The sequence below is a fragment of the Misgurnus anguillicaudatus genome, chromosome 8 (assembly GCF_027580225.2).
Source record: "Misgurnus anguillicaudatus chromosome 8, ASM2758022v2, whole genome shotgun sequence".
Lineage (NCBI taxonomy): Eukaryota > Metazoa > Chordata > Actinopteri > Cypriniformes > Cobitidae > Misgurnus > Misgurnus anguillicaudatus.
Window position 1 is genome coordinate 22,905,984 of NC_073344.2, and position 12,289 is coordinate 22,918,272.

Sequence of the window (12,289 nt, forward strand, 5' to 3'; positions counted from 1 at the left end):
TGTCAGCTGATAATGACAATGCACATGTCCAGACCAAGGGACAGAAGCATGCCGGGTAAAAGTATTCCTGGTATTTTGCACTGATATTCACATGACTTACCCCGAGTTGGGATCTGCTCTCAGAAACGCCTGCAGGACCAGCGGGAATTCGGACTTGACAATGTAACAGTAACTGGACATGGCTGTAGAAATATTTAAAGAGATAAACTAAGAAAACATTGATGACAAATTGCAGACCTTGTAAAATTTGCAATAATACCAAAGGACATATCAAGCGCATTGTTTCTTGATTTAAAAAGGCAGAATTTTATTTCACACCTTTGCATTTTTTTGCACTGCAAACTTATTACATTTAAGCCCATCTACTAAATCTTATTTATTTTCATTAGCATAATAAAAAAATATTATAAATAAGCTTAATTTTTTTATATAAAAAATACAGTTTCTAAATTTCACATTTAAGTCACATCTGGTTTTCCTCACCTCCGATGTTTTGAAGTGTAATCGCGATTCCAGCCGCCATCTTCCCTGTGATTCCAAAGGCCCTGAATCCCAACTGTTCATATGAGCGGATACCTGGAAAATCAGTGCCATTGAAACATTAAAACACAAATCTCACAACTAAAGCCAAGTTTCCATAAATCAGCTGAGCACGCAACACAAAAGAGCTCACCCACAATACCGGAGCACTTCAGCAGAAGATGAATGGAGTAACAGGAGAGACCAGCGACAGCTGTGAGGAGAAACCTGAAGATCAACCACAAACAACAACACTAGCGTCACCATCACTTTATATTTAAAACAATCCTGCAGAAATACACAAATACAGTGCTTAACTATTTTAATAGACCACCTTTTTATTTGTCTCAAACATCATTCTGCATTATAAAGTGTTTTAATGTGACTCTTCCTACTCAGCGATTTCTCTATGTATCATCATTTTGAACAGGAGTTATGAATGTCAAATTGAATTTGTGTTTTTATACCCAAATTTGAGTCAGCACTTTATACTTCTTTCAGAAGTTCGAAATGAATCAAGAGTAACATTCAACCATTAAAGGGAACTTTTCTAAGATGTCAAAGAAAACTTTGGTGCCCCCAGAATACGTACAGTTTTAGCTCAAAATATCATATATATTATTTATTGATATATCATATATATAAATTTATTATAGCATGTTAAAATTGCCACTTTGTAGGTGTGAGCAATAATGTGCATGTTCTTGGGGTGTGTCCTTTAAAATGAAAATGAGCTGATCTCTGCACTACGTGGCAGTGTCGGGGTTGGATAGTGCAGATTAAGGGGTGGTATTATCCCCTTCTGACATCACAGAGGGAGCCAAATTTCAACGAGGTATTTTTTCACATGCTTGCAGAGAATGGTTTACCAAAACTAAGTTACTGGGTTGATCTTTTTCATATTTTATAGGATGATAGAAGCACTGGGGACCCAATTATAGCATTTAAACATGCAAAAGTCATGATATGTCCTCTTTAAAGCTTATTTTACTATTTAACGATGCATGAAAATAACCACAATTGGGTAACTTGACTATTTTTTCTAGAGATGCACCGATATATCTGGCAATAATCGGTATCAACCGATTAAAGCGATTTTTAACACTATCGGTTATTGGCTGATAGTTTAAAGGGGTGGTTCAACGCATTCTGACTTATTAACACAGTTGTAGAGTTGTTTCCTAATGCTAAACAAATGCAAAGTGTCAAAAAAGCAGTTGGACGTGTTACAGAGTGCCAAAATGCACTTTGCCAGGTTCGTATAAGTTTCGGAAAGTTTTGTCGAATACGGGTCCAGCTGAGGTTTCAGGGGTAAGCCATACGTATCATTTCTTTTTATGGGCATCTCCCCTGGAAAACATGTCAATCGGCTGGAGAGCGAGAACCGAGTATGCAAAGTCACAGACATCACTTCACGCGACAGCTTTGTTTTATCAAGACTCAACAATGGCACGAAAGATGAAGTTTGAAACGACACAATTATGTAGTAAATCATAAATTATCCCGTCAGTGTTGTACAAAGTGTTACATGACTCGTGACTCACACCTCCCGCAGCTCTTAACTCCTCCATCCGAATTTTTTCATACGTTATCGGAAAGAATCTGTAAAGCCGATCTGTCTTTTATAAATCTGACGAAGCTAAAGACTCTTCAACAATAAGAAGGATGTAAAACTACTCTATAGGTACTCCAGATTAACATCAGATACGCAGAAACAGCTTTTGTTATTGGACCTTTATAAAAACAGCCAATAGTCATGGCCGATATATCCTGTCAATCAAAAGAGAACAGAAAAATGCAACGAATTTAAGAAACATCACTAGTTTAATGTTCAATATTAATGGTCATTATAGGAATAAATAACATTTAGAAAATTTAATCTTCAGAATTTAGTTAATGCAAGTAATATAAACACAAACGATCTGTATCGGCAGATATCAGTCTGAAATATCGCCAATTGCTCTGAAATAACAACACAAGTTGCGGACATATATATACGCGCGTCAATTTAAACCCGTCATGTCTCCCGCTCAGACCATTCCCTCAAAGTAATCAGGACAAAAGCGGATGAAAGTGGACAAAAGAGATGGATTAAAATACCAGGTATAAACACGAATGCCCACTTGTGATCTGATTGACCAAAACGCATCTTAATACCAGGTGTAAACAGCCTCTAGGTCAACAGTTCACATGGGTCATCTGACAAAAGGTCTGGATGTGATATTTTACAAACACTGAGAACGACACATCTGCTGAAAGGCTTTGGGCGTTTAGCTACACAATGGTGATACCATCTTTTGGTTCGGACTAATAAGCCACTTGACCCCAGGTGGTGGACGATCTCTGAAATGAGTGATAAATGACGAGCAATTCACAACGGGCATGAAAGAAGCTCTGGATTGACTGTATTTAAATACGATGACGTGCCAGCTGCTCAGTGATTTAGGATGAGAAGTGATCTCTTTGTATTCAACACATCTAAGTGTGATGAGAATTTGCATTGTAAATGTATGAGGAGGAGACGCATTCATGAGATCGTCAAGTGTCATTAACACAAATGTCTTTTGTTCATTTGCTTGCTTTTTATTATAATCATTTAATTATTTTCTTTCCATGGCCTATATATGTATATTACTGGGGATGTAAGCTGCACTACACTATCTTTGGAGAAAGCAGTTTTGGACTCTAAAGTAATCCGAGCTGTAGTATTTAATTCCCTGTGACCTGAGCGAGTAGTCCAGGAGCCTTCTGTTCGCTCTCCCCGAGACAGGAAACCAAATATGACAACTATATTTGGACGGGGGACGGACTGAACTTCAAGAGAAGGATGTGTTCGGAGAACTGAGGGGGCGTGGCCTGGTCAGGTTGTGGCCTTTCTGGATAAGCGAGATGGGTGGAGCCAACAAGTGGAAAGTTTTAAGAGGAGTGAAGTAAACATTAAACAGGTGCCCTGATGCTATTGTAGACACAAACTTACTTACTTGACGTTCTTCCTATAGTCTTTGACAAATGTTACACATGACACAAAGCATTTCTGAAGTTCAAGTGAGACGCTTGGAAACTACTTGCTAGATGTGCATGTATGACAGAAACAAGGTTTTCCTTACATTTGTAAGGTTCTTCGGAAAAAAAGGTCTCTTAAATGCCTAAATAAAAATCTAATGTAATGTAAAAGAATGTTGGCCTAAGTACGGCTGCATAACGATTAATTGCAACTAATCGTTTGCAGAATAAAAGTTTTTGTATTAATATTAATATTTACATTCTTAGCATTAATATTTACATTCTTAAATATATTTAAATTCTTATTATACACAGTACACAAACATATATGATGTAAATAAAAACTTCTGTAAACGATTAGTTGTGATTAATCGTTATGCAGCCCTACTCCTAACAGTACATTCACACAATGTGTAAGCGGTAACGCTTGACGGAGGGCGTGTCTGAAGCGTGGCCAACAGCCAGTCACAGTGGCCGCATGGTCTTGCATAAATGTAGTTGGCTAGCTCTGCACTAGGTTATTTGTATGAGGCGATCTGATTGGCTAATGCACGCGTTGGTGCTTGAAAAGTGGAGAAATGTTCAACAATTAGTTGTGATTAATCGTTATGCAGCCCTACTCCTAACAGTACATTCACACAAGGCATAAGCGGTAACGCTTGACGGAGGGCGTGTCTGAAGCGTGGCCAATCCCCAATCGCAGTGGCCGCATGGTCTTGCATAAATGTACTTGGCTAGCTCTGCACTAGGTTATTTGTATGAGGCGATCTGATTGGCTAATGCACGCTATGGTGCTTATAAGTTGAGAAATGTTCAACGATTATTTGTGATTAATCGTTATGCAGCCCTACTCCTAACAGTACATTCACATGTAAGTGTTAACGCTTGACTGAGGGTGTGTCTGAAGCGTGGCCAATAGCCAATCACAGTGGCCGCATGGTCTTGGAAAAAAGTAATTGGCTAGCTCTGCGTTAGGTTATTTGTACAAGGAGATCTGATTGGCTAATGCACGCGTTGGTGCTTGAAAAGTGGAGAAATGTTCAACTTCTTCTGCGAGCAAGAAAAAATAAAGATGTAAAACAATACTTTGGGTTGCGAATAGGTTGCCAACTGCTTGACATTTAATGCAGAATCATGGAAGTATGAGAGGAAAAGTTCATTTGCATGACTAAAATGATCAGAACAAACCTATAAAAACTTTACATCACTTTTTATTTTATAGTGTACTCGAGGGTCAGCGTACTTTGCGCATGACGCAGATGTGTACATGCTGTGTGTTCATTTAGTCATTTAGCGTTTAATCATGCATATAAAAAACGATGTAAACGTAGACCTTCAAAAAGGTGAGGAAGGTTTTTACTTACAAGAAGAGCAGAATGCCAGTATTGGCCATGGCGTACGCCAATCCCAAAATCCCACTGCCCATAATGGCATTTCCCAAATTGAAGACTGACATGCCAAAGGAGGTCTTCCCTTCAAACTAAAAGAAAATGAGATCCATGAGCAAACCAAAATAAAAGATGAATTAAAGTGTGTGCTATTAATGGCATCTGAAAATAAATCAGATTTGTGTACCCCAGGCCTGATTTTGCTCTAGCGGTCCCTCACTGTAAACGCTACGCATACTTACGTCTGTGAAGCGCGGCTTCTTGCTTGCACTGCTGGGAAGAAACTCGACGTTCTCAGCAAGCAGACCATCAGGATCATCAAATCTATTAGAAAGACAGTTGTGGAGACTTTAAATGAAGTTATAAATGACCTTGCAGGTGGCATCAACTCATTTTAACTAACTAGCTTTAGTTAGTAATGCCATTGGTTTTCGGTTATTGACATACCTGCTGTTTTGAGTATCATTTCTGAATGTTGATAGATAGTGGGGATGGGTCAATCACCGAGCAGAAAAAAACAAGTTAACACATGCACTTAAACATAGCAATACATTAACACTACAAGCCAAAAATACATTAATACGCATACTGATATTAATCATTTAAAATGGGTAAATAGAAATGTTATACAATCCAAGGTTACAAATAAGGTTTATGTTAAAAGATCACACATATAAGAGTTTTTATCAGATGGGTTATGACCCAAAACTGGCTCACAGGTCTGATTAGCATTATTTAAGAATGCTGATGCTTCAAATAATACAACTTATATTAAAGGATACTCCAGCCAAATATCAAAATTACCCCATAATGTACTCACCCTCAAGCAATGCAAGATATATACGTCCATCATCTTTCAGATGAGCACATTTGGAGTTATTTTAGTAAATGTCCTTGCTTTTCCAAGCTTATAATGGAGAAAACAGGGATCAGAGAACAACTTCTGACTTTAAACCCCAAAAAAGTGCATCCATCCTTCACACAAGTAATCCACACGGCTCCATGGGGTTAATAAAGATCTTCTGCGCATAATCAGTGCAATTTTGTAAAAAAAATGCAAATATGCATATTTTGAATTATTTAACTATACTAACTATACTAACTTAAACTATAATAACCAGTGCTTTAAGTGGGCCGGAACGCCCCGGTACTCAGTACCGCCACTTCTAAAAATAGCTCTTGAGCGTACCACCACCTCTACGTGCGCCCAGAACGTGCTTTTAGCGTACCGGAACGCTCATCTGTTTAAAAATCAGAGGTTCAATTTTATCATTTGGCTGCGCTGCCGCTTTTCAGAGCGCCCTTAATGTACGCTTCCTAATTCGTTCCACCGAGAGCAGAGACTACATTACCCATACACCCTTGCGTTTACAAGTTAAAAGCGCATGCGTCCTTCAGTCAGTGTCAACGTGCTCTGGAGAGGTGTGTGTTTGTGTGTGAAACGCGCAACCATAGCTGCTCGGTTAAAATGAAAATACAATGAACACGTAATATTCCCTCCTTGTTTTAGACTCTGAGTAGTAAAAGAACGCCGTCAGAATCAGAGGACTCGCTGACATCCCACCAAGCCAAAATGATAGCTGCAGGTCAGACGCAAGCCTTGTAGGTACGTGATAATCTCCGCTGTCGCGGCTTTCAGTATGGTTCCCCTCGACGCAACTTCGGATTTCCTCAGGCGATGTGCAGAAAACATTCTTGAAATTGTAATATACATTTAGTTTAATTGCTAAACTAAAAGTAAACGAAATTTCAATGAATTTGAACGACGTGCACAGTAGTTTTACCACCCGCAAAATAGAAAACAATGGGACAAAATAAATGACTTTAATTAGAGTTTCAAATGGCCAGAATTTTGTTATTCTTGACCCCATAGACATGGTCTTGGTGTCATTTCAAAGTTTTTTTTCAAGCTTTTTCTATCTGAACCACTAGTTTTAGCATTTAACCATGCTGAAAATTTTACTCACATATCTACCTTTTGCACATTTTATTTATGTTCAAAAACTCTTTCTACAGTAGCTCTTTCTAATGGTATTTTTTCAAAATCCTTTTGCACATTTTATTTATGTTCAGTAGCTATTTCTAGCTCAAGCAAATCCACAAATTTATAAAAGGATTAATTATTTTTTACAAGGTCGTCTGTTGATTGCTAAATATAAAACCCCTTCAATATAGGAGTCGAGTCAGAAAAAAAAAAAAAAATAGAGTACCGGCACCTCTTTTGGGCCACTTAAAGCACTGATAATAACTATCTTAGCGTAAATGACGCCATCTTGGACACGATTCACAAGAGTAACTGCGCAACGTACCCATGGCAACAAACCATGTGAGTCCAAGACGGCGTCATTACCGGAAGCCAGCTATTACAGTCTTAAAAGGTTGAAATCTGGATATTTTTCCCACAAAATCGCATCGACTACCCGCAACAGACCTTTATCAACCCCTTGGAGCCGTGTGGATTACCTCTGGGAAAAATGGATGCACTTTTTTGGGCTTCGAAGTCAGAAGTTGTTTCCTGATCCCCGTTTTCTCCCATTATATGTAAGCTTGGAAAAGCAAGGACATAATAAAATAACCAAAATGTGTTCGTCTAAAAGATGATGGAAGTGTATCTCGCATTGCTAGAGGTTGAGTACATCACGGGGCAATCTTGATATTTGGCTGGAGTATTGCTTCAAAATATATCTATGTACCATTAGAATAGCAAAATTAGTTATAAATTTTACATATTTTATTGTTCATTCTTTTAAACTTCATAGCATGGTGCAAATTTATAACTGGGTACTATGGCTAATGTTATTTAAGAATGATGAAAGCTATTTTGCTACTGTGTTGTTGCCACTCGAATACAATATGTATAATATCATATCGTTAAATACATCTATACAAAGCCAGTTCAGAACCGCTGGTTTAAAGGATTAGTCAATTTTCTTTAAAAAATCCAGATAATTTACTCACCATCATGTCATCCAAAATGTTGATGTCTTAATTTCTTCTTCACTGAACAAAGAATGTTTTTTGAGGAAAACATTCCAGGATTTTTCTCATTTTAATGGACTTTAATGGACCCCAATACTTACAGTTTTAATGCAGTTAAAAATTGCAGTTTTAAAGGACTCTAAACGATCCCAATCGAGGCATAAGGGTCTTATCTAGCGAGAGGATTGTCATTTTTGGCAACCTCACGTATTTGCGTAATAACGTCAAAAGGTCACGTGTAACATTTGTGGACCATTTTAAACAATAAACTGACATAAAGACATTAATTAGTATCATTCAACATTCAACAACGTCGGAACGGTCCTCTTTCTCCACACTTGTAAACATTGGGGCGTAGTTTCGATACGTCATCCGTTACCTCTTGACGTGATGATGTATTACGTGAGGTCGCGCTGGCGCATTACACGACCGGAGGAGGACGAGAATTTGTGGTTTGAGGGTGCATTTTTTTATTTTTCTTGCCAGGGATGACAATCGTTTCGCTGGATGGGACCCTTGTGACTCGTTTGGGATCGTTTAGAGTTCTTTGAAACTGCAATTTTAAACTGCATTAAAACTTAAGTATTGGGGTCCATTAAAATGAGAAAAATCCTGCAATGTTTTCCTCAAAAAACATATTTGGTTTTCAACTGAACAAAGAAAGACATCAACATTTTGGATGACATGGTGCTGAGTAAATTATCTGGATTTTTTTAAAGAAAATTGTGTGCATTCAAACCTAAATGAGCTAAATAATGAATGTGATGAAGATACTTACTGGTCGTCCTCCATCATAGTCTTCATCGGCACATACATTTCCTCTCCCAGTTCATGATCTATTCCATTGGGAAGTATGTTCGTTTCTGACCTTGAAGGTTCCATGATGGATATCTCAGTTCTGTGTGTTGTAACCAGACCTCCAGTAACAAATGTCTGAAAAAGAGAAAGATTTAGGAGAATAACTATAACTCTGTTTCTTAACAGTGCTTTTTATATGCTGTAAAGGTGCAAAGTTGAAGCTCTTACTAAAGAGCAGACCATGCTTCAGTGATGGTATCACGTGTCAAAAAACTTTGAATTGTGCACCACGGTATTTACATAGCAAATACTGAGGTACATGTGGAGATGTTGAAGGGTGTGAATAAGGCATTGCTGACTCAACCTCAAATCATTATTTACCTGATGCACAGATTCACATAAATCACTTAAAACAAAACTCTCATTTAAAGAAATATCTCTATGCAAAAATTCAACTCAACAAAAGTGATTTAGCGACTGGACTTCTGATCTTTCCCCAAGACCTTATTTTAAATGTTAAATATAAGTGTTACCTACAATAACATTATCACTTACGTGTTATCCATACTGAGGTTTTGTTCAATTATGACTTTATGAGTTAAAACCCATCAGGCATTATAAACAGTAGCCCTGTGGTATCCAAGGGGCGATGGGGTCTGAATTTCGATATGAGTCAGGGAGTCCTGTGGCAGTAAATGAAAGGCACACGTTTCTGGCAACGCTAACAGCTCTAAATGTTGTGTCGCCCAGTGAAGAAACCGGTCTCGCGGTCTGAAGGTTTATAAAGATGTGTTTGTGCTGATAAATTTAGCTGGGAGTCTGTGAGGGACTTTCAAGTTGAATACAGAATTCACAGGCCATTTAGTCTTTTTGTCAGACATGGAAAAGCCATTTCAGGGTCAGAAAATGTGGGAAGATTCAGTGAATGAGACGGGGAGAATACAATCGCTAGGGACTGGCCGCTCACACAAACACAAGCACTGAGCGTTCACCAACAGATTTAAAAAGCAATGCAGGTTGGGCTGTAGAGATGAATGAGAGCAGGTGAAGGTTAATCTAGTGTTACTGACTTCATGAGTTGATGGAAACTGGACGTCTCAAATCACTAACTTCAATAGTATATATAGTAGGCTAAATTATTCTGCATAATGAATACGGCATGCTTAAAACTAGGGTTGCAACAACTAATCGATAAAATCGAATTTCATTAACGATTAGTTGGCCCGTGACGGCACATGCCGTTTTGGACAGTGGACATGTTTTTTGTTAATAACGTATAATATGCTCATCAAGTTGAAGATTAAAATGAGTTATTAATCTGTGCAAAATTTCCTCAAAGGCACATCCCTAAAAATTACATTAGGTTTTGTTTATTTATATTTTGACATTTAATGATGTTTTATTTAAAAGCTGCACAAACTTTTTTTATTTATGGGTTTAAATATCAAAAAAATTATATTAGTAAAACTCCGTAATAGTGTGTGGCTTTTGCACTTTTAAAAGTACACTCCTGCCATAATTTAGTGCCTTATTTAGCTATAAGTGAAAAATCTAAATTAGTTGATATTTAGGTTTTTATTCGATTAATCGAAAATAATCATCCAATTAATCGATTATGAAAAAATCATTAGTTTTAGCCCTATTTAAAACTATGGCTGTATGAAAATTAGGGAAATGCTATGCCATAAGTTTTATGATATTGCTTTAAGTTTGTAAAATCAATTAAAACACTTTTTTTATAAAAAAGTTAGTGCTGGGCAAAGATTAATCGCGATTAATCGCATACAAAATAAAAGTGATTTTTGGCCTAATATATGTGCTGTGTGTAATTATTATGTATAAATAAAGACACACACATTCATGTATGTATTTAAGAAACATTTACATGTTTATATATATATTTATTTATATTTTTATATATTCTATATTAAATATACATTTAAAAAATGCATATATATATATATATAAGTAAAACAATTCTGAAATGAATATATGAATTTGTGTGTGGTTAAATATACATAATAATTAGACACAGTACACGCACATATATTATGCCAAAAATCACTTTTATTTTGTATGCGATTAATCGCAATTAATCTTTGCCCAGCACTATAAAAAATACATATAACCAACATACGTTTCACATACGTTTCTGGGAAAAAGAAAGCATGACTCTGTTTGCCTCATCAGTCTCTGCTATCTGCATCAACCCAAAACTTTGACTATATGTAAAGTTTTAAAGTAAGCACTAGGGATGGGACGATAGCCGGTTTCATGATTAACCACTATAGAATGTCCTGATGGTTAGTATTATCGTTTAAAATTTCATCATTACAACCGTGTTTGATTACTCGCGGTAAATCCTGTCCAGCCAGAATCAGATTGATGCGGTCGCGCACATGCAACATAGTATTTTGCACAAGAAGGCATTTAAGGGATAATGTATTGTATTCATTCACGGTAAACTTATTAGACAGATTTTTTTTACCACAGAAATAATTTTAGGGACCTAAAATATTAAATTGTGATTTTCAGAAATAAAACGATTCAAATGTTTCAGTGTCTGTATCAGTTTGAACATTTCCATCTCATTTTAACAAAATCATGATAATATTGATAACCGTGATAACTTTGGTCACTATAATCATGAATTTTTCATACCGTCCCATCCCTAGTATGCACATTTGCCATAATCCAATCAATTCGATATATCCTGCAGGCCTACTTAAAGGGACACTCCACTTAAAAAAATAGGCTCGTTTTCCACGTTAAACACTTTATTTTTACCGTTTTGGAATTCATTCCGCCAATCACTGGGTCAGGCGGTACCACTTTTAGCATAGCTTAGCATAATCCATTGAATCTGATTAGACCATTAGCATCACCCTCCAAAATGACCAAAGAATTTTGATATTTTGACTATTTAATGATATTACGCAATGATATTGCGCAGCGCCCGAAAATAATCCCCTTGGTAATTTTTAATAGCAGACGACTATTCAGGCACTGCGTAATAGCTTTACGCCTGCTGCAGCCATGTTACGGCAGCAAAGTCCTTGATTATTACGTCAGAATGAGAGTATAGTTCCTAGCCATATCTGCCTTGAAAATCACAACTTTTAATTTTCTGTGGGTCTTAGTACATGATGTAACTACAGAAGAGTCAAGTTTTAAATTGGAAATATATCAAAACTCTTTGGTTACTTTTGAGCGTGATGCTAATGGTCTTATCAGATTCAATGGATTATGCTAAGCTATGCTAAAAGTGGTACTGACAGACCCGGAGATCAGCTGAATGGATTTCAAAAAGGTAAAAATCAAATCTTTACCTCTAGGGGAGCTGGAAAATGAGCATATTTTCAAAAAAGTGCAGTTTCCCTTTAGACCTTAGCATGCAAAAAACAGTAGGTGAGAAATACTTTGCTTTGAGATATCTCAGTATTAATCAGACATATTCTCTCATCCAACAAAAGCTGAAAAGATGCCAAATTCAAAAAGTGAATAAAATAAAAATACTGCCTACCTAGGTACCATTCCTCATGGTTAAAGGTACCCAACAGTTTTAGCTCCTTACCTATAAGCAACCCTACAGGTCAATGAAA

The 12,289-nt window shown here is 36.9% G+C and overlaps 1 protein-coding gene across 4 annotated transcripts in view; it reads right to left on the minus strand.

Annotated features, from left to right (window-relative positions):
- The window catches only part of slc38a3b (solute carrier family 38 member 3b), a 45,518-nt gene that overhangs the window by 12,378 nt on the left and 20,851 nt on the right, over window positions 1-12,289 (minus strand). For 3 of the 4 annotated variants that reach the window (XM_073870487.1, XM_055214341.2, XM_055214342.2), the window contains exons 2-8: window positions 8,668-8,822; window positions 5,358-5,378; window positions 5,153-5,234; window positions 4,887-5,002; window positions 674-747; window positions 484-576; window positions 101-182 (exon numbers count right to left, since the gene is read on the minus strand). In XM_073870487.1, coding sequence (XP_073726588.1) covers window positions 101-182; window positions 484-576; window positions 674-747; window positions 4,887-5,002; window positions 5,153-5,234; window positions 5,358-5,378; window positions 8,668-8,771 — 572 coding nt within the window. In that variant the 5' untranslated portion in view covers window positions 8,772-8,822. The remainder of the gene's footprint in view (window positions 1-100; window positions 183-483; window positions 577-673; window positions 748-4,886; window positions 5,003-5,152; window positions 5,235-5,357; window positions 5,379-8,667; window positions 8,823-12,289) is intronic. The other variant, XM_055214343.2, reaches the window with a different exon arrangement.